This window comes from Megalopta genalis, unplaced genomic scaffold, assembly GCF_051020955.1.
Source record: "Megalopta genalis isolate 19385.01 unplaced genomic scaffold, iyMegGena1_principal scaffold0020, whole genome shotgun sequence".
NCBI lineage: Eukaryota > Metazoa > Arthropoda > Insecta > Hymenoptera > Halictidae > Megalopta > Megalopta genalis.
This window is the reverse complement of record NW_027476090.1, coordinates 4,290,728-4,314,354: the sequence shown is the minus strand read 5'-3', so window position 1 is coordinate 4,314,354 and position 23,627 is coordinate 4,290,728. Positions and strand designations below refer to the sequence as shown.

The 23,627-nt window shown below is 47.9% G+C and overlaps 1 protein-coding gene across 4 annotated transcripts in view; it reads right to left on the bottom strand.

Moving 5' to 3' along the window:
- Nucleotides 1-1,961: 1,961 nt before the first annotated feature.
- Nucleotides 1,962-23,627, bottom strand: part of hth (Meis homeobox homothorax) — a 666,356-nt gene continuing 644,690 nt past the window's right edge. For 2 of the 4 annotated variants that reach the window (XM_033482431.2, XM_033482433.2), the window contains 2 exons: nt 9,345-9,513; nt 1,962-8,438 (listed from right to left, as the gene is read on the bottom strand). In XM_033482431.2, coding sequence (XP_033338322.1) covers nt 9,347-9,513 — 167 coding nt within the window. In that variant the 3' untranslated portion in view covers nt 1,962-8,438; nt 9,345-9,346. The remainder of the gene's footprint in view (nt 8,439-9,344; nt 9,514-23,627) is intronic. The other 2 variants (XM_033482432.2, XM_033482434.2) reach the window with 2 other exon arrangements.

Here is a 23,627-nt window from a genome sequence, read left to right as displayed (position 1 = left end):
AGCTCGCTAACAACCCTCTGTCCGGCTTGCCAAGATCCGACGTATAAAGTGTTCACTCCAGTTTCCAACAGGATTCTATTTCGCCGATTGCGACCGCTGGAGCTGTTTTTACCGACGCGGAATATATTTCGAATTTTCGTAGCTTTATCCTGGATGAAGAGGCAGCGAACACGAGTCCTCGTTAATATCGGCGATCTAGTCGAGGAAATACCCAAAGTTTGACTTTTGCTCGAAAATCATGTAACACGATCGCGATTTGTCTCAGATATTACGTAAAACGATGAGAGAAATATTTGGCATCTTCCAGCCGAGCACTAAAAGTGAACAATACGTGTTGCTTTATAAGAATAATAGGACTGAATTTATATAGACTGGGCGCCACTTCTGTGTGTGTGTGTGTGTGTGTGTGTCGTAATGATAGATTAAGATAAGTATTGAATTATTTCGTGTGCAAGTGTTTTTATAATTAGAACAATTTAAGAGAAAAAATACGAGATGGGTAATTTTCAACAGCATGACAGATTTTTCGTTGAACTTCTAACCGCGGCAGAGGTTTCTTTACTGTGCAAAAATGCGTGTGAAGAATTACATTTAAAAGAATAAAAATATCGTGTTACATTTTCAAGAAATGTGACTTTCGCTTTCAACACGAAGTCTAAAGAAGTCTAAAGCGAAAGAAATCTAAATTGTGTGTGCGTGCGCGCGCGCGCGTGTGTGTGTCTGTGAAAAATTATTTCAGGCGCAAAATTTTATAAAACATTTAGTGCACGAATTTCGCATTGGCCGTGGTTGGAGAGTCAATGACAAATGAGAAACAAAGTATGAGCAGAATGGTAAAATAGAAATACTTCACTTACCTTTTTTCCAGATCGACATAAATCCAGATAGCTCGAATGCCTAGGAATACGTTCCTGTTTCAAGTAATTCGAAGTGAGAAACTCAATTAATCGTCGTTGACTTTTTCAAAGTACTTTGACTTCGCTTATCTCGATTCTGCATACGTTTCAATAAACGTTTCTATTGAAAATAATTAATCGAGTTTCCCGCAGACGGGATGCAAGGATCTGGACCAACAAGCACTCGTGATAAAACGCGATGCACGCGTGATGCTCCCGAAAATCGAAGGACGACTCCTCTCTTAGTACGAACGACGAATAAAAGAAAGCTATTCGAATGAAGAAAAAAAATGGAAACGAACGATAAGAAATATCCTCGCTCGAGGAGAAGAAGAAGAAGAAGAAGAAGAAGAAGAAGAAGAAGATAAAAAAGGAAAAGTGAACAAGATGAACGAGCATCACCCGCGTCGGCGGATTTTCTCGCGAGCGTTTCAAATAAAAGGCTGCAGACACAGAGGGCGTACACAAGATGTAGCATTTAATGCTCACGTTTCAAAAAAACACTATACAATGGACACTCTCTAACATAGACCACCTTTGACATCGTCCTTCCTTTCATCGTCATCACGCTGCGATCCTAAGTGTGTTCCTTCTGGAACAGGATCGATCGACGCCGATTTACCGCGAGACGATCGAGACTGTTCCCCGTTCTGTGTTTCGAGACGTGTTTTGTGCGTCGAATTCGTTCATGGTGGCGTCTCGACGCGCGCCGGGGATACACATGCACGCGCGCGATTTCGTTGCAGATTGCACGGCGGGCGTGCACGCGTCGTTCCCCGTAATAATAATAATACTTTACATCGACAGGTATCGTTTTCTTTCGCCGCGTTCACACGCTGACTATTTCTTTGTCTAGCGCCACCGGGCTCCGCGAAAGCAAGGATTACCCGCGCAATCAAGGGGACGATTCGACCGACAGGCAACCCCTCACCGAGAGGGCGCGATCGCGAAAACTGGAAAGAGAGGAAACCGGAGATCTCCTCCGATCACGCGTCGTCGTATCACAATCGATGGATCGATGATCGAAGACCGGTCACGAGTCGGCGAATACAGAACACAGTTCGATTTAATTCGTTTTTTTTTTAATTTATTTGCCGTTCCTCTTGTTTTTTTTTTACTTAAGGGTGTCAATAGGTCGTCAATACGCAAACAGTTGAAAAAATCTGATTCCATACCGATATAATAAATTTTTAGCTTACTATACACATCGTCGTCATCGTCAGCATAATCATAATCATTACCACCATCATCATTACCATCATCATTACCATCATCATAATCATCATCATCATCATCATCATCATCATCATCATCACCATCATCATCATCATCATCATCGTAATCATCATCATTATCATCATCATCACCGTCATCATCACCATCATCATCACCATCATCATCATCATCATCATCATCGTAATCATCGTTATCATCAGCATTATCATAATCATCATCATCATAATCATCATCATCATAATCATAATCATCATCATCATCATCATCATCATCATCATCATCATCATCATCGTATCATCGGCGTAATCACCATCGTAACGTGGTTTATCAGCATCTCATCGTCAGCGTTATCGTAATCGTTTCGCCACTTTCGATGATCGTAACGACGACCGATCTTCTGAATAATACAGGCAGCGACGCCGACGCCCGGCGTCGTCGTCATACCGTTTCGCGTCGTTACGATCATCGCCGCCATTCGCACGGCGACGGTGGTCGCACGAACGTCATCGTTTTCACCGTAATTACACGATAATTATACATTACTTTCCCTCTCTCTCTCTCTCTCTCTCTCTCTCTCTTTCTCTCTCGTACGCACGCGCGGATTCTTCGCTGCTCCGTCTCACACTCACGCCGCTTCTCCCGCATCTTCCTCGCCTCATCTTTCTTACTTTACCACTTTCTCGTCATCTGTCGGACACACAGCACGCACACGCACACGCGCACACACACGCCACACGCACACTCTCAATATCCAGCCCTATACATATATAACCGCTCGTTACCTCGTCGCCGCTCATAAAATCTTTGTTTTAAGTTTCTTTACCCTCTAACATGATTATTACTTAGATACCTTACTGTTACTTCGTATACATTTTTAAGGCGATGATTCAATCGGGTGAACTCATTTAGAAAAACGAACAGCCAATAAACGTCGTCCGTTCGCCGGCGTCTTCGCGTCCCTTCCGCCGGATCGCGGCGGACACCGCGCCGGACACCACGCCGGACACCGCCCAGCCGGCACGACACCACGGTCTCGTTAATAGCTCGTGCGATCCTGGCGTTACTCGCGTTTGCGGGACGCATCGCCGGGCATTTCTACGAAAATATTGATCGCCGGTTCTCCGACCGGCACCGCGGGGGTGGCCGGACGGGGTGCTGGTCGCGTCGGAGACCGGTGTAAAAAGACGGAGAGCAGGTTTGTCCGCGCCGCTAGGGTCCGTTGCACCCTGAGAGCGAGGCGGAAACGCGCGCCGCGGCTCCCGTGGAACCTTTTCCTGACCTAGTCCGCCGGACCGTTGTTTCTCGTCAGTGTGAAAAAATAATTCAATCACCGATACCTGGATCTGTTGTCGTCCGTTCGACCCGTGGCCGCTACGCAAACGCGTCCGAGTGGTTACAAATGATATAGAAAAATTGTGATCGAACGACGGTCCGGCGTTTCTATCGTCTTTCTTTCTTTCTTTAGACACCGCGCCGATCGATCGGAGCTCGATCGGGTAGAACCGCGTGTTGGCCCGTTGAAATTTCTCGTGAACGCGGCGCGGGCTCGTACGCGCGTCGCCGTGGACGGCCGGCCGCGGAGGCGTGTCTCAACAAAATTAAACAATATATCGTTCAACAAATAGAATTCGTAAAAAACCCGTACGCCTCGTTGGCGGGCCGTGGTCGGCGGCGCGCGGCCCTCGCCGCGGTTTGTCCCGTCGTACGTGTCCATGATTGTCTCGTACTTTGATAATCACTTTGTTCCTCGATTCGCGAAGTAGGATTGTTCTCGAGAGCGAGCATCGGGCGCGGGGAACCGTCCGTAGGCAGCGGGACTCGTCCGCGGATCTTAAATATTCTCTAGCAGTCGGAACACGCCGCCGCTGGTGGCGGCCGAGCGGATAAATACTCTCTGGGTCCCCGTGGTAAAAAGCGTCCACCTTAAAATCAGATGGGCCCCGGGCGAGGCCCGCCTGTCGCGTTTTAAAACGTTTAAAAGTATCCGCGTCGATGTCCCGCGGACGGTCCGCGGCGCGGATCGGTTGCCCGCGCAGTCCGCTCGCGGCGTATACCATGTATCCTGGCAGCTTGGTCGTCGAGAAACTTCAACCGCGGCCCAACGCGGTGACTCGCTCCAAAGAAAAACCGAGAAAATAACAACAGGAACGGAAATGGTTTGATCGCCGTCGTCTCGACCGGGGATCGCTCGAGAACTCGCGCATAGGATCGCGCAATCGATTGCCGCGCTCGCGAGGTCGAATTACGCGCGCTCCAGCAGCCGATTTTAACGATTCTGATCGGTCGCGACGCGTCTCACGACGAGTGTCCGAGATTTCTCCAATTAACCAGGACCTAAAGCTGACTTCTCTCGCACCTGAGTCTTTCGGTATACGTGGATTATCTTTTTTTTTTCTTTCAGTATACTAATACGCCGCTGCGCCGGCCCGAGAGGAATCGGAGGAGGAGATCGTTCCCCCGGGCGATTTCTCGCCGCCATTTTGATCCGTCGCTCGTGACCCATCGACGGGAAACGATCGCGGCCCGGTTCCTCTCTGATCGGCAGGACGCGCGACAAGAGCAGTGTGTTTACATTTAAAATTTTTATAGAAGATCTGCGTGTATGCGGGCGTATTGAAAATATCGATAAAATTTCTCTCGTCTGCTCTGCGTCTCTCTCGATCGTTCACTTTCTCGCAGCCTCGTTCATTCACCTCTCACTCTGCTTCTCGCTCGCTCTCTCTCTCTCTCTCTCTCTCTCTCTCTCTCGCGTACGATGTCTCTTTCTCTCTCTCTATTCATCTCTCTCTCTCTCTCTCTCTTTCTCTCGTGTCCCATTGCCTCCCTCGTTGCCTCTCGATCGACGATCGATCATCCGTCGCGATTCGCGACTCTCCCAAGGATCCGTTGTTTCGAACTTGCCGCGCGCGCGCGCGCGCTTCAGGGGTGCATTCACGACGATTGGCTCTGACATCTAATCGATGGCTAATTTTATGAAAATTTTCAACCTACTCGCGTTCTCGCTCTCGCACTCACCCAGCCTTTCTCGGGGTAAACACGCTATTTGCTCCGTGGAGTGTCGTAACGAAGGGGCCTGCGTTTCTTTCGTCCCTGACGAAAGCTCAATGTCTTCGATCGTGAAGCAACTTTGAATCGCGATAGGGAAAGAAGATGTTGGAAGGAACGAAAGTGTTGGTAACGTTCGGAATCGTAGTTTTCTGCGAAAAGTATGCTCTACAGGATATGAAAACGGAAGTGGACCAACGACTTTCAACAGATTCGGCTCTGTTCTACAAGCTGTACGCAACCAAGGATCGCGCACGCCCAATTGCTCTTTTACGAGCGACGTCGAATCCGGGATTCGGCGAAATTTCGATCGGCTGTGTGGACCGATCGACCATTTCGTCGAGAGATCCTTCGGACGCTGAAATTTCATCCGATTCCCGAGATTCTACTCGGAAACCGATGGAAACTCTGCCAAATGACGTCGTTCGCTCTGCGTAGATAGCGAAGATCGCGGAAAATTTCGTTGAATTCCGATCTTTCTACTACGAGTGTCGTTCGATCGCAATTTTGACGGCATTCTACCGCGAGCACACGTAACAATTTGCGCTCGAAACCTTTTGACGGGTTACTGTTTTGTCGCTCTACCCGATTGTGCCTATAAACTTGTCTGATGTTTCTAGTAGGTTGGCTTATTGGCAATGACATGTTGGCCAACCTAATATTAGATAGAAGATGCTTTCGTTGCGAGTTGCATGAAATCAATTGGAAGAAAGAAGAGAAGGCCCGAATCAGATTCGAACGGCAGAAGCAAAAATACGATGTCCTCTGTTAAGCGAACTGTCTGTGACTTTCGGCACGAGGTGGCCAGGGTGAAAGAAAAGATCGCGAAGGAGGGAAAGAGGGAAAGAAAGAAACGTCCTTCTCGATCGTGCTCGTTAACTCTCGCCTCCCGCGATTCTCACCCTCTGGCGTGTCGAGGTTCTGACTGGTCCGTAGTTTCTCCATTTATTATCGAGCCCTTTCGCCTCCCCAGAGCTTGTCGCGTCGAGTCACGGCACAGGACAGGGAAAGAAGGAGCGACGGGAAGAAATGGAAAGACGAGAGAGAGAGAGAGAGAGAGAGAGAGAGAGAGCGCGCGAGAGAGAGAGAGCGAAAGAGTGTTGGGTGCGCGCGCGTGCTCGCGAAATACCGTGTCGCCCTTCCAATCGAACGTGTCCGCCCTCTCCCTGTCGACGCTCGCTGCGGCTCAATTAACTATGTATACACAATATATTATATAATAAACTGTAATCGTGTACTCCTTTGCCCAGTGTGTATGTTTTCATCGTTTAGGTTCTTTTAATTATCGTTACGGTGTGGGAGACGGGGCTGGGATAATAACGCTCTTTTTCGCGCGCGCTTCCGTGTACACTTGTTCTATCCTCTTCGTGGGCGTGTGTGTGTGTGTGTGTGTGTTCGAATGTGTTTTATGCGTTTAGATCTGACACTGTGTTGGTGTAACGGTTCAGGTGGGGTTAGAGTGACCCGACGACGAAGAGCGTCCGATCCTCTCGCAGGTATCTATATTTTTGTATTTATATATTTATATATTTATATATATATATATTTTTTTCTTTATATATATAGTCCCTCACCGCCGTCACTCGCGTGTTAATTAATTCTCTCTTTCTCACGCATACTCGTACTCTTTTGGGGAGGAATTGGTGGATGAGGAGGAAATCTGTCTCTCGCTCTCTCTCTCTCTCTCTCTCTCTCGCTCGCTCGCTCGCACGCTATCATTCTGTTTCTCTTGCACCGCGTCTCTCGTATTTTCATTTGCGTTGTTTCCCTCCCGATTCCACGCGGCCACCACCTCACGCACACTCGCAGGTGTACAGACGCGCGCAGACACGCACACACGCATACACGCACACACACACAGTCGCCTGCCGAGAAATACGGGAACGCACACGAGATAATAATCGTCCTCCCGCAGTCCAATTAAAACGCTCGCTTATATATATATTACAACCGGGGCCACGTGTTACTTCAGTTATGTATATATTTATATATAATTACTTCCTCCTTTAATTAGTAAATTCATTTATCATTAATAACTGTACAAATTTCAATGTCACCTATAGAATTATATGCAAGTGAATGTGGTCGACGCTCGAGTCCGGCACACACGCGTCGATTTCCATTCCCCGTTTCTCTAAACGTTACCTCGATCCCACCTGGTTCCTTTCGCCTCGTGTTCCTTGTTTTCAGGCCGCGACGGATGCCTCTGTACCATCTTTTGTATGCGCGAGCGGGTCCGCGTCGATCCCGCGATCGGATGGGTTACCGATGTCCACCGCGTTCGACCGCGAACCGCGGCCCGTGTCGCGCCGCTAAAATTCTTTTCTCTATTTATATTTATTTATAATAAACCGTACGGTGTCGATGCGCACGGTCTGTGCTCGCGCGCGTATGCACCGTATGTATAGATATACTCGGTTCATCCTCCATGTCGCAGTTCCTCGACCAGCCTGCATCGTCCATCCCTCGTTGCATCTCTCTGGCAGAAATCGACGCATCCCTATCTACCACGGATCCCTGCGAGCATCGGCTTCGTCGTTTCTCCCATTCGTTTTTCTCTCGATCGCCCCCCCCACCCCCCGCGTTTCTTTTCCATTAATGTACACACCCGCGCTAAATTACCTATATCACTCGTGTTAATCCGCCTCCCTGTCTTCCATCTATCGTAAACGTAGCTCGATCGCGACCGTATTAAAATTTAACATTTAAATTCTTCGATCACTACAATATTACACCGCGACATTTGTACACAGAACAATCACATGAATTTCCACGGCGGCTCTCCTCTCGTCCTGTTCCGCCGAGCCGCGCTCTTCTATACCCATCTTCCTCGCTTTTCCGGTTTCTCGCGCTCGACGTCTCGGGCCGGTCGGTCTCTTCCTTCGTCTCTCTTCCCCTTGTCCTTCCTCTGCCTCGATTCTTCCAGTTCGTTTCGGCGATCTTGTCTTCGCGTGTCGCACGTTCGGTTAGCCTTCGGCTCGAACGCACACGTGCGACTCTTCTTCCTTTTTCCACGTGGACCGGACCGACGCCATCGCGAATCCACCGCATCCCGCGCACCTGGGCACTCGAGTATCCGGCAGCACGGGTCCTGGCGTTCGACGCGGGGAAAGAGGTTCCCTCTCGTGCCTTCGCCGCTGATTGCCCGCGAGCCGACGATCCGTTCCTCGCCGCTCGGGGCACGGTGCTTCCGTCACGCTTCTACGTTTCCCGTTCCGCAAGAACCGTCATTCCATCGTCTACCTTCACTCGCGACTACTGCTGCAACGTGAGAAAGCGCCGCCGGTTAATGCGATTCCTCCGGGACTCGCGGATACGCTTTGTCAGCGTTATTACTGGACTGCGGACGTTCGCGCGAACACCCCTTTTGCTCCGGCGAATCTCGAGAACTTCGGATTAATTGCCATTGTAATTAGACCGCGGATGTTTATGCTGACGCGCGTTCTCTCTTTTTCAATTCAGAGATGTCGCGGTTTTTACGATACCGCGGCAAGTTATCTCGACAACTTGATACGCATAAAATCGACAGCAAAAAGAACGCGAACACGAAAGTCACAATTTCATGTTTAGAATCTTTCGCGCGCACTCGCCGGTGTCCGCAGTCCAGTTGTTATTATTCATTTATATTAACGTAGTGTTTTTTGCAACCATTAGTGGAGATTCTTGTAGCGTGTTTATTTCGTGCGAATTATTTTTGATGTTTTGCAAAAAGTTCGAGTCTTTCAGTCGCTGGAATAACTAACTACACGGTACTAATTCTTTTTCCAAAGTGAATATTAAGCAATGGCTTTGTAACAATTAAACATTAGGAAAATTGAAAGTACGAATTCAACGGTCCGATTTGATTCGCCGCAGTATCATTACTCGATAATTCTTATTTGAACGCGTGCTTCCAAAAGACGCTACAACAATGCTTGCGAAGTGTCGCATTCTGCTCAGAATGATCCGAAACCAGCCGTTAAAATGTCTTTACGTTCGAATGTTTCAAACCTGTTGTCATTCGATGTTGACTTTTGAAAGTACCTACGAACACTTGGTCGCCCAAGCTGTACAGTTTCGGATCGTCCTGAACATCATCCGGAATGTTCATGGAATCGATTGGCATCGGTGTCTCCGTGTCACCGGCAGGAACAACGGGTCCGCGAACAACGCTACTTTCCCACGTACCTTTATAAGTGATGTCCATAGTACTCTGGCGGGTAATGGTACTGATTGTGGAAGGTGGGATCACCGGGCGGCCGGTGCATCATGCCCGCCGCCTGTCCGTCCATCATGTAGCCCATCGTCGCATCCGGACTGTATGCCCCGCTCGGACCTGCGGACAATGGTGGAAACACTACACGTTACTACGGTTAGATCTCTGTTCCGTAATTGGCAAGCGGGTATTGGAAAAGCTCGTCAGTCCTCTCGAACACATCCTCGAGGTCCCATTCGGTGTTCCTCTGCGTGTTACCGGGAACTTTCCATCGGTCTGCCTCAAGAATGGTCGACTCGGCTCTGACGAGCTGTGTTTGTGTTGTGTGATTGGTCGACGCCGCGATCGCTCCTTATAAGATCGCTTTTTATCCCCTGTCGGGCTTCGTTAGCAGGGCAACGTGTTCCCGAAATAGGCAAACATATTTTCAAAGTACGACGTTCTCGTTAACCGTGGCATGCTAAAATGTAAACGGAATTTTGAACATGTATTTTTGTTTCAACAATATTCTTTCATCAATTTTTCATTTTTCAGCGTTAACTGACATCTAAATGCGTTGTTTCACAGCGTTCTATAAGTTAATACGATTCGAACAGCAAAAGTAATATTTATATCACTTTTTTTCTTATATGGATATAAAATGATCCTCTCTCGAGCAGACCTTGAACCTTTTAATACCTTAAGCTTCCTGGGAATAACAGGCTCTACAATGGGCCTGTAAAATCGATGCAAGATTTTGATTTGTTTGCAGATGAAATTTTGCGATATCAGATGAAGATTGATGAAGTTTAACAGGTTGAATGGCACGCCGGTTTTACAGAAATTGCCCGTGGCGCGACGACGAATTTTCTTTTATATGATACATATAATGTTGAAATATTATCTGCAATAGATAAGTTACAGTGTATAACCATGTTTGACATGTTAACTGCGACGGGGGTCATTGTTTGAATCGACGATGGTAATAATACCAAATTTTAGATATTGATATATATATATATTTCTACCAATTTGGGCGCGCCGGTCACCGGTGGCCCCCATGGAGCCAACGCGAAGTTAAGTGCCGGTCACCACGTGGCATTCAACGTGTTAAGACGGTTTGTCAGTAGATATAATCTTACGGGATAAATATAAGTTGCTAAGATCATTGGTGTTCTTTACAAGTAGAAAGAGACTACAGTGGACAGACACATCGGTCAAGTGTGTACGCAATAGATGTAACAATGAATGATCGGTTGAAGGTAACTGTAAAATCTGGCAGAAAACATTGGAAGAGTAGGCACGATTGTTTCGATGAAAATATATCAACGAAATTTTATTGAAGAAAACGAATATCTCTCCTCTATATTTGATACACAAATTTTCAGTAAAAAATTTCTCTTCGTCTGAAAAACAGTCTGGACTCGGCAGTGTGTAAACTGGAAATAGTTTTGGTCCCCTAAGGGTTAATCGATCGAATCACCGATCCCCTCGACAATTAGAAAAAGTCAGCAACGAATAGACGAGCAAGTCGAGTATCGAATACAAGTAGAAACGAAAGAGTGTTCAAATTATGCTCTCGTCCGCCAATGTGGTTTCTTCTAGCTTCGACCCTAAAGGAGCAAGTGAAACATACCATCGGCGTAAAATGAAGAACGTGAAATGTCAAAAATGATACACCGAACATCGCGACGCCGACCAGACGGACGCATTCGTGTCACTCGACGGTTCGTTCGCTCGCGGAAGTTCGGGTCAGTGGAAATTCGTAAATCAAAGTCCACGGACCCTAATATCGTTAAGTAGACGCGGACCGGAAGACGACGGACCCGCTGCGCCAGCAATCCGTAGCAGGACGATGCCAGGACGAGCCGAGGGATTCAATCTTCGTCGGCTCGGAGCGGTTCGGAGCGGAACGCGACGACAGCTCCTCTCTCTTTTCGTAAGCGGTAATGGAGCCCGAGATCCACGGGAGGCTCCCCTAGTTTTAATGTCGGTATCTTAATGTATATTGCCGCGATAAATCAAGGGCACTGATTGCGTCCTACCCTCCGGCACCAATACCAAAGCCGGCGAACGAAAACGGAGGGAGAGGGCGTCATCGAAATCTCTCGAACACGCCGGTACCCCGAACACCAGCCATTGTCGAGCACTCTTCTAAGCCTTTCTTATGCTAAACCTCGATGGACTATCTCCTCCGGAACGATATTATGCTGTTTATTGCCGGCACGATGCCAGTTCGTCTCGATCGCATCTCTCTCCCGATGGAAATATCGCGTTCCGATCGGAATTGCCGAATACCGTTTCATCGATTGAAACGACTGCGCGAATGCGCGAACGGACTGCGAATTTGATGAACTTTTGACAAGAATGAGCAAGTCAGAGATCCCAATTACTTCGCAACTTCAACAGATCGGAAGAGACATTTAGAAGTTTCTGTTTCTCTAAGTGAGAAATTTTTATTTTACACGGAGATTTCTAAATACAAGATATAGTAACATCGAAGACAGAAATTCTTATCCTGATTTCATCGAAATGGCGGTGAGAAGATGTTAATTTATAACTTGAATACGCTTGTGTAGACGATCCTTCGTTTATAGTCTGTCTACCTTATCCATAATTTCCATTACGTGAACGGATGCGACACGACTTGCATGGTCACTTAACTATGCACGAGGTGGTTGCTCAAAAAATAAATGACACTTTATTAATTTTAATCGATTAGATTTAAGATATTGAATAACTGATTGTAGAGAAGAGTCCTATAAAATATAATTATAATGAATTTTTATTATAAACTTAAATTATAATAGATTTCTGATAGAAATTTGAATTATAATAATAGATCTTTATAAGAATTTGAATAAAGATTTATAAATTGTAAATCTTGGGATCCAAAAATTGTCCAATCACGGTAGTTTTCCAGTTGCCGGTGTCGCAGGTCACTCGAACGGGACACGCCGGTCTCTAACGGAAGACTTTGCACCGTAATCGTTACAATGTAATTCGCGAGCGAACCAGAGCGATGGAACCACTTACATATAACTATGCATGTGTGCGATTGTAAGCCGGAACAATGCTTGAAACAGAACCGTCAAATTGCAGCACGCGCTAATTGAGAAATCGGAGCCATCGGCATAGGTGAAACGAATAAAAGCCGTTGCGTAAGGATCGTGCGACGAGACGGCAGAGTTTAACGAGCGACAGATCGTTTCCTTGAATCCCGGAGGGCAGAATAATCCCGATAGCCGCGGAGGAAGGAAAAACGAGCGCATCGAGATGTGTAATTCATTTTCCTGCGTGCGCGAGCGATCCCGCGGCGTGAAGGATCAACGGCGCCATTTTCCACCAATCACGGGAGCCCGAACGATTATTGCGGACCCAATAAAACCTTTGTGCGCAGGCTGCGTGCAGCTCTCGCGAAAGGAACGTTCCTCTCTCGCGTTCTCTGTCTCTCCCGCGGCCTATCCGCTCCGCCGTGGAATGTAGCCTCGTATTATGGCCGCTACGATATCCCACTAACGAGGGACGCGCGCTTGTAGTGTGATTAAACCGCGCTATAACGCAGCGGGACGTCCCGGGATGGCCTGGACGGGCCACAATATGGGAAATTAAGGAATCGGCCGCACGGGAGACGCTCGAAGAAATCGCGAGGCCCGGGGGGAACGATCTTTTCAAGACGAGTCGCGAACTTGTCTCCTTCTGTACGTGCAAATTGCCTCGTTAAACCGAGCCCGATCGGCCGGCCCGACGATTACTCCCTGTAAAATTGTCCGCGAATCGAAGTTATGCGCGCGGCTTCGGTCGTTGGCTCCGGGACACGGCGAAACGATACTTCCCTCGTCGGCGGAGCCGAACAGAGAGATCACCTCGGGTCGATTCGCTTGTTACGCGGCGTTCAACAATTTTTATTGTTTTATCTCGGCGAGCGCGTAGAATGTGGAACGATAATGGGACAAAAAAGAGTTTAATTCTCAAAGAGAAAGAATCGAAGCATGTGATTCCTCTAGGTGAAAAATGCTACGAAACGATCGCGAATGCCGATTGTAAATCTTAGCTGGCCGACAGCCCTGTCGGTGGTAATTAAACGGCACGACTTCGAGTCCGGGTTTAACAATGAAATGAAAAAGCAGTGACCGAAGTTTGCTTCTCGCGTCGAAGGATTTAACGAACGACAACACGAGCGCGGATCATATTATAAAACACGAAGCTCTGCATCCAGAGTTTCTGCACAGCGAAAAGAAGTGCAGACGGCAATTCGAAAAAAGTAAGGACTCGCGTCTCGTTAATTCAATTTCGTCGTGCACCCGGCGCAAGTCGAAGACCGCGCGAGCCCGGATTATTTGCGCAGCGTACAAGGTGCAAATAAATCAATATCCAGCGCTAACAATATCGAGCTTGCCTTCGAATGCATGAAGTCGTTCCACGAGAGCTCTGGCCTCCAATTAAGTTCGAACGGAGGACGCGGTGCCACCAGGACCGATATTATACCGCGAGCGATTAAACCTACACGGCCGGTATCCTCGCGGCCGTCCGCTCGACCGCTATCGACAAGAACAAAAGAATCGATGGTATCTCTCCGGATCGTCAGATTGTTATCGATCCGAGGAGCGATCCCCTATCGACCTGGTCCGGTCCGGCAGCAAAAAGACAGCGGCGCGCTGGCGCGTCTCTCTCGACGCGCTTTAATAAACGAAGACGAACCATCGGATAGATATGATCGCCGCCTTAATGGCACTTCTTACGGCGCCTTTGAGTCTCGTCGAGATAGCACTTTAGAGTCGTACAGGGAGTTCGTTAGCCGGGTTCCTTCATCACGAACCGACGTTACTTTTCCGAGGGGGCAGAGGACGGGGGTGGCCGGCTCGGGTCACGGCGTAACGACGAGCCGCGGGAAAAACTCGGTGTAACGTAATAAAGCCGGTCCGGGGCCATGTCCGCTTAAATCCGCAAAGCATCTTGGTTTCTCGGACCTTTGCCGACCCGAAACTACCGGCAATAACGCCCCGGTCGGTGATTTAGCCGCGTTTCCAGCCGCGATAAGTTGCGACGAACCGAGTCCGTCGATGCGGGAACGTCGGAGCCGGAGACAACTCTGGCGCAAGAAGGAAGAGGACACTCGAGAGCTACGCGATCTTCTAACTAGCCAGGGTCTGTCTGTCGAGGGAGAGAGAGAGAGAGAGAGAGAGAGAGAGAGAGAGAGAACCGCGTTCCTCGTAGATTAGCGTTAACGTCGCTCGAAAGGAAGCGAGTGGCCGCTCGATGGCCTGGCTGTATTTTATTCGATTGAATAATGGTTGATTTAGCGACGATTACAAATTGGCCGGCCGGATGATAAATCGTCGGCGAATTGATTAATAAGGGAGCGTTAAACGCATCATTATAATCGAGGATGAATTATGCGGGCTACCGCGCGCGCAAAGGTCACCGGCGATATTTATGACAGCGTTCGCGAGAGCCGCGCGCCGACTCAATGAAATCGAACGAAAAAGTGAGCGGATGAAGTGTCGATCGATTGGGGTCGCTTCCGAGGAGCGGCTGGCGAGAGGCTGCCGCGGTTTCGCCTCGCGTGGAACGCAAGCGACGAAACAGCGATCCATAATCGCCTCGTTCTAGGCGAAGCAAACGAGAAAAGCCGCTTCTTAATCTACCTAGAGCCACGAAAAAGCAAAAAAGGAAGCGCGATATCCGTCGTCATATTCCCCCATCAATTTCAACCGGAGACAGCTCGCGCCACGCGGCACGTCGTTCACCGCGATTACCTTTAATCAGCGGGCCGGAGCAGACCGCAAAACACGGAAAGACACCTTCGAGCAGCCACTAAAGCGTATCTATTATACGGAGGAAGATAATCCCCTCGGAAACGAGGTAAAACTTCGAAATCCGTTTTGCGGAGGGGGTGATTCGGCTCTCGCCTTCTCCGGCTCTCTTGGGTCCTCGCGCTGGCTGCCGCGCGCCAACACGGGAACAACATTAGTAACTTATGGTTGCGGCCTAGCTGGATGCCTGGCTGCGTTTCAGACGGAGATCCGGAGGTACGGAAGCGTGTAAGGCCGCGGCGGCGGCGGCGGCAGCGGCGGCGATGGCGGCGGAGCCTAGACGAGCGTGGAATCCTTGCGAGGGTGGAAGGAGCCGGGAGCTTCTGAAGTTAGTTGCCGGCGACACGGCGAGCGAGCGTTTCGCCGCGAGTTTCTGCCGTAGTTCCAGCGTAGTTCGCCGTGAGTTCGTTCTCCCCTGGCCCTCCGGTTGGCTCGCGCAGACCCATCCTACCCCGTCGCGTCGCCGAGTTTGCCGGGGGCTTTCACCGGCGGAACGGTGTGAAAACCGCGGAAGAAGGGGCGCGAGCCGGAGGAAGCCGGAGAAAGACCGAGGAACGTGATAAATATGAGCAGTCTAAGTAACAACCATCAGTTCCCGGAGTTCACGGCGTGGCCGAGTCTAGTAACGAACTTCCGGCAAGATTTAGAGGGGCAGGGGGCGGCAACTGGCGGACCAACCCCCGTGACCCGGCCGGGAATTGACGACTTAATTAGCGATGCCCACGAACTGTGAATGCTCCCGTGCTCCGTTACCGACCGGAATTACTCTTCCGCCTGGTCGTTAATACATTTTTCCTCGATCCCTTTGCTACTACATTTTTCCGATCGGGCTGCTTTAAGCGAATCGGACGAATTTCGTCATCAGACATTCGGTCGCATCCTTGCGTTGAAACGAGTACGTTCGCTAGAAATCTTCGGCCTAGCGGAACGCAACTTTTAGATCAAGATTTCTAACATGGTCTACACAACGTGGGTGGTCTCCGTTTCTTTCGAATCGAAATGAGACGATATTCTTCCTTCGTTAATCTTTAACCCGTAATCGGACTGCAAATCTCCAGTTATTCTCTCAGTAAATATTGCATATTTATAAATTAGTAAATACAAGTAAATTTACGTCGAAACATCGCAAACTCGATGAGTTAATAGAGGATTACATGAATTTTCAATGACGGGTTACTAATTCTTTAATTTACGATCATTCCAAATATTACAGTAACTCTCGTTAAAAATCAGAACGTATATCTTATTGTTACTTTTATAAACTGATATGAAACAGTTGCTTTCAGTGTTCCGTAAATCTAGCGTTAAAGTTGCGTGGGACCGCCGTGGTCAACGTATTGAGATTAAGGGTTAGCCATTCAAGTAAATGTAAACACTTTCTCTTGTACGAAATTATTCAAGAAATTGGAGATTAAAGGAATAGTTAAAAGAATTGTTAAAGAACGACAGCAATTTCATCCCATCTTTGATTCGTCGCAGCCGGTATCGCCCGAAAATCAAATTTCACTATTTCTGAAGCCTTTTCCAATCCCGGCAAGTTATCACGGTTATCGAGCATCTCTGACGGTATAGTCGGAGGTAGTTAAGGACGTTCGAGTCTCAAGTTCACGGAGGATCATGGTGAAACTGATCGAACCAGGCTACAGGATGACGGTAATATCCATCGAGAGCCAAACTACCCTTGAGTCCGAAGGAAGGAGCCATAGAGAGGTCGACGTCGAATCGTCACGGTTAGTGGGTAGCAGAGGGAGCCAGAAGCTTCCCCCCGCCCCCTCTCTATTTCTCTCTGCCCCACGGTTCACGGGCAAGCAAATTCCGAGAGGTCGTCGTCGAGACACGGGGAAGACGAAGAAGAGAAGGGAAGGGTGACTCGTCGAGCGGAAACCGGAAATGTGTTCCGGAACCTTCAACAATCCCTCGATGAAACTATTGGTCATCCGCGACGCAATACCGGATATGCCGGATCTAATAACTCATCCGCCTGCTGCCTGGCTCCTCTCCTTCTCTCCTGGCCCCTGTCGCCCTCTCTCGCCGACTGTCTCACTCGCAATCTATTTTTTTCTCGTCCATTTGGTTGCCACGCTGCCTAGTCTCTTTTTCTCGCGTCGGCCGCCGTTCGTTTCCTAGCATTGTTCGTTTCGACGGTGATCGAAGATAACGTCGGCGAGGCCCGGCCAGAGGTGAGAAAGAGAGCGCAGAGAGAGAGAGAGAGAGAGAGAGAGAGAGAAAGAGGGGGGGGGAGAGCAGAGAGAAAGAGAAAGAGGTAGGGAGAGAGCAGCATCAACGCTGGCACAGTGTATTGCGACGATCTACAATGAATTTCGGCTGTGTTACCATTGTCCGCGCATCCCGATCGCAAATGCTATGATTAAAACGGCTAATGGAAACAATTGCGGAAACCGTTTGACATGGTCGCGCCTCGTTTGCTCCGGCTTTATATCGTATTGTCGAAACCCGGACTAGAGCGATGATTTACGTTGCCGGACGCGAGGACGCGCTCTCTGTATATGTACCTCGAAACAAAAATGTTTGCCCCGTGTTTTTAATCGACGTCGAATCATTTAAGGACCCGATGGAACTTTGTAAGACACGAATATCCAGACGCGAGGACTTCCGGAGACCGGGGGACCATGGTGACGAAACAATGCATCTCAGGTCCGTGGGACTTAAAACGCCTCTTGGGTAGTGCTGGCCATGATATACGACACGACGTAATTGCAGGAATTTAATCAATCAGAGATATATCCTAGCGCGAGTACAAGGCTGCCGGCTAACCTTGCCAAGCCGAGTTAAGCCCTCGGGGAGTCTCATTTAAGATAAACCCAGCCTGGATGACGGGGAGAGCCACCGACTGCCGTTGTCCTCGCGGATGATGAAACGCTAGGACTACTATCCTAGATTCACCGGCGTTCCCCAGTCATTTTCCCAGCCGGAGACCTCGGCCATCCCGCCTTTTTCCAGCTCGTCCGTGTGTGCGGTGCACGCGCGTAGGACGCGCACGCGAAAGGAACCCGGCGCGGCGTGTAGAAACGCGGAGAGTGGAAACGGCCACACACAAAGCTTCCCCTGCGAACCTCTGATATATAGCCCCTTGGAGGTCGATGACTTCCGCTATTTTTCTTCCGCTGTCTCCAGCAAGCAACTTCCCTTTCCTAACGTGCACCCCGCCCGGCAGTTTCGGTTCTTTCCTACGGTCCTGGCTTCGGATATCCAGGAACGGACATCGATCGACCTCCGCGCCATGCCGCGCCATGCCGCGCCGCCGGGCTTCTAGCGGGGCCCGAGGATGGCCCGGAACGATCCGCGCGCCGAGAACGCAGCCGGGATATCCGGGGAGATGGTTCGCGACGCCTACTCGCCGATCCGATCGGTTCCACCGGGTCGCGGGATCGTAAGTTCTCTCGGTCTGCTCGGGAACTCGTTGCTCGAGCAGAATTTCCTGAGATTTCCGTGCGGGGTGAAGGATCGAGTATGCAAAAGCAAATAGCACAGTTATCGAGTCTCTATTATTTAGAATTCTCATGCATTTTTATAGAAGAGAACGTCCCGATTTCGAACGTAGTTCAAGGTCTTTTCGACCGCTTGCATTATGTAGGAAGAAATCGTTCGGAACAAATAGTTTCGCATATATACAGGGTGTTCAAAACGAAACCATTCAATTTTTACATGGTATATAGGATACATTGTACCGAGTAAAAAAGCTTTAGCAAACATAGGTCGAAAGATCGACCGTTTCTGAGATATAAACATTTTGTGGGGATATTTAACACGTTGAATGCCACGGGGGTCACCGGTGACCGGCACTTAACTTGGCGGTGACGCCATGGGCGCCACCGGTGACCGGCGCGCCCAAATTGATAGAAATATATATATAATTTAAAACAAATGTGTCAATATCTAAAATTTGGTATTATTACCATCGTCGATTCAAACAGTGACCCCTGTCGCAATTAACATGTCAAACATGGTTATACATTGTAACTTATCTATTGCAAATAATATTTCAACATTATATGTATCGCATAAAAGAAAATTCATCGTGGCGCCACGGACAATTTCTGTAAAACCGGCATGGCATTCAACGTGTTAAAAAGCCTTAAAAGAATTATATAACCGAATCCACTATGCTTGTCAAACAATTCAACAGAACTGTGGAATTTTCGAGAGAGTTCGCGACTCTGTAACAAGAAGATGCAAAGCGTGTGTAGAAATGGTAGGTGGATACGTGGAAAATCTTCTGTAAACATCGGAAATTCAATAATGATAAAATCAATCATGATACTAGTAAACAAAAATGTTCATATCTCAGAAACGGTCAGTACAATATATCTTATTACCATTATTATCTTATATACCATATAAATATTGAATGGCTTTTTTTTTAACACTCTGTATATTTTACATATATTTTTTATATATATTATATTATATATTATTATATATTATACATTATATATTATATATTTTATATATATTTTTTATATATATTCAGCGAAATACAGGCGATGAAATTTAACTTTATGAGTGTTGATGAATTTAACGAGTGAAAGTCCTTTATCCAGAGTATCGTTATGAAATTTACGGTGCGAATATGAGTATTATATAGGTGACTTACGTACTAAATGATATACATATATTATGTACGTTACGAACTGTCCTTCGAGTTGTCATTTGTTGAGGATAATCGTACGAGCTTTGCGAAGTATCGAATTATCTTTATTATTTATGAAAATCACGTTCATCGCCCTCTTCTACCCACAATTTTCGGATTTCGATAAACAATTTTACTCTTCCGTTCGAATTTTTCAGTTACTGGTAAACCAGGAAGTTTGATCTATCCGTTACAAAAAGAATTCTCGAACAAAGTGGACCGCGACAGAACGATGTTTGTGCAGGCGAGTGGCTCGGGACGAAAACCAACGTATCGATTCGCTCGGAGCGCTTGTTCGCCGAAGTACTTATTTACGAATGCATAAGCAACGAGCATTACACGGCGGATTTTTGTCGTACAAGATGCAGAGCACCGAGAGGAGAGACGTCGAGGGAGGAGGAAAGAGAAAGAGGGAACGGCCAGCAAAGAAGCTACTGCATTTATGGATGTCGTAGCCGTGACAAGCCGAAATTAATTTAGCCCCCTCCAGAGTCCGCGGCGGGGTTGGCATATTTTAACCCAGTTCTTCAGCCCGGACGGTTCTTTTTTCACCGGTTCAACCCCTCGATTCCTCACCCCCGGACGCGCGCCGAAACCACATAAATTTCTGCCGGCGGGACAGACACGCCGGAGAGATCGGGATTTGCTAAATCTGGTCGGCGCGGCGATTCGATAAAACCCGAGGAGCGCTCGCGGTTGACTGGCTCCTTAGTTGACGCGATAAATAATTAATGATCGCGGGACGAGGACGGAGCCGGTCGAGACCGAGAGAGAAAGGGGAGAGTATACATCGGCGAGACCATAAAACAATTAATATTTATAAGGTACGAAGGAGGGGGGATCCCCGCCCGGTTCGGATATATATTATCGGATCTTATGCGGGCCTATACGGTATTTAGATATTTTAATTAACCGATTGGCTATAAATTATGATAATTAGGCTGCCCGAGGACCGAGGTGAGCCCCGATAGTCGTCTGCCCACGCCGCAAGTCGCAGCTCGCGGTGTTTTGCCGGCCTCGGGATCGGCTAGGGACGACATGTGCGCGACGCGATCGGTCATCGATCGATTTCGAGACGAGAGTTACCATTCGAGACGCGTTTCAGGAATTTCTGCGGTCCCGATCGATCCACGACATATGGCGGTCGCTCGGGATTTCTGTCACATATTGTTCGAATTTTTTTTTAAATACCAATCAGCGTATTCTGTGTTCCGGAGATTCGTTATCTCTTAGATGGATGTTCGAATAATATTAGGGTGTTGCAATTGAAACGACAGTTTTTCACCTTTCAAACTTTCCCCTTTACAGTTTAGTTTCTTCGCTGCAGAACGGCGTTCTATGTGCATCGTTTGTAAAATATACGTTCAACGCGTGTAATTTAAAATCGTTTTTATTAAACATGAAAACGAAAGAGATTCGCACAATTTATTTGTACGAATTCGAACTTGGTTTGAACTTTTCGACTGGAAAACAGCATTTAACGAATATATTGTCTCTCGTTCTACCGATTTTTTTTTTCAAAACCGTATTATTGCCCTCGCATCGCTTTGGGAAAAGTGAACGAAGTCGAAGGAGACTATTTTGGCTGAAGAAAAGTATTTATTAAGTTTGTTAAATAACGTTGTTTGTTAAAAAACGTTGATTTCATTATGCAACAACCTAATACATTTCTTGTCAGAGGAAATGTGTCGTTTACAAGCTGCCGCACATTTTCTGCCTTCAACATTGAAACGACCAAACAGTAAAAAGTTTGTATTGCCTTATAAAAATCATGCGACAGATTGTATTAACATGTTTGATCAGTATAGACGTTTACTCGCATATTTTGCGGATGCGCGAAGATTCACAGTCTAGTTACTGCTAGTATATGTAGAGTCGACAGGTGGCCGAAAGATAAAACAGGCAGAGAATCGACGTCTTCTTTTTTGAATCTCTTTCGATTATAGATCGGCGATCAACCGCCCCGTTGAACGACGTGAAACGTAATGAACCGGGCAGGGAACGAGCCACGGTTTCTTTGAACATCGAACGCGACGAGGCGTGGGCATCCGAACAATAATGTCCTGTTGAAGATGGACGCGAAATTACGAATTTAACGAGGCGGATGCAACAGCCCCCGGGAGGATCGCCGTCAATGGATTACAGAAAGCATTCTTAACAGTGTCAATAAACGGAGGTTATGAGAGCCACAAACGTCGGAAGTGTCTCTCCTTACGACAGACATAAATAAGCCGAGCCGCGGCTGGCTGGTCGTTTAAATGTCGCGAACTAACTCCGCCGGGTGAACCGGGTTTGGACCTCCCGCGCAATAGAATTCCGCCGGTGCTCGTTCGTCGGAAATTTTCCGTCTGTTCACGCGCCTGCGTCCGTTCTCCGCAGATATTATTAAGTACCTAATCCTATCGAGGCCATCTCTCCTGCTTTCCGCAATCGACTGCCCGAGCGGTTTCTAATTGGTGGCATTTGCGTATAAAGACTAAAGTTACAATGACGTTTATTTCCTTTGTCAATAAATTCATTGGGATAATGTATACGTACCAATATCTTCGCAGTAACAATGATTAGAGTATCGCCGAATTTCTTTTTATAACTCTTGTTCGAACTCTTTTAACATTATCTTGGAGAAAAGTGAATATTCGTATTTATTTATTTATCGAACTTGAACGCTCAAATCCGAATTTGTGAAAAAATGAAAAAATTCATTTTATAAAATGAATATGATATCAATTGTTACATAGAAATTAAATATAATATGTATCGCACATGTTGGGATTGACAGGAAGAGGGGAAGGTACTCGAAGTAATAATATCTAGATCCTACGGTAGAAACGATAAGAAATAATATTTACACTAGAGTCTATCAAACTCCGTGTCCACGGTTAAATGTTGCAAGTACAGAACAGGTTGATACTAGAAACCTCCATCACGTCAAAAATAGTTAAGGATTTTCACTTGTTTTCTTAGTCGTACAACGATGCAAAAGAAAAAGAAAGATCATTTTCCAAAGAATAAATTTCCGCGCGAAGAATCACAATGGAAAATCGTGTTCTTCAAAAACGAAGCCGCGTGAGACTATAATCGCAGCGTTTGCCTGACGTTACCAACGAAGAATGACACCGGAGCAGTTAATATCGGCAACAACGCGCAGCCGCGAGGTATAATCGAGCAGCGACGAGCTTGTGCAGGAAAAAAGAACGCGGAAGGAAGAACGTTTCGCGAAGAACGCCGGTACGTGGCACGTACTCGTCGATCCCGCGACGCAAAATCGAAGAGCCCCGATCGGCGATAAAGCGACTTAACAGCCGAGGCAACGGCGTCCATGCGTTTCCACGATACCATGGCTCCCCTCCGGCCCCTCTGCGCCACCCCCCGGCCTCCGCCGGCCCGCAATAGCCGCAGCCTCGGAGCACGGGCTCGAACCGAGCCGAGAGCCAGGTTTCTTCCTGCTCGCCATTACCGTGGCGGAGCCTTGATGGCGAAAGTGGTCTAGGGGCAAACGGTCAACGAGACTCGAGATGAGATAGAACAGGCCATTATGGCTACGCCGATAAGATAGGTCCACCCTCCGTGATACGTGGTAGCCACCACGGTCATGGCGCAGCCTTCTGGGTACGGCTTGATACACCGGACGCGATCCACGGCATGAAAAATCTAGTTGGAAGAGACGAGAATGGAACGACCGGGGGCGGAGAGAAAGAGAGAGAGAGAGAGAGAGTGTGTGTGAGAGAGGAGGAACGGCTAGGGGGCGGGGGAGACGAGGGGCAGTGTCCAGCGCCCTCGAGAACTCGGACCTTATCTTTTCATACCGA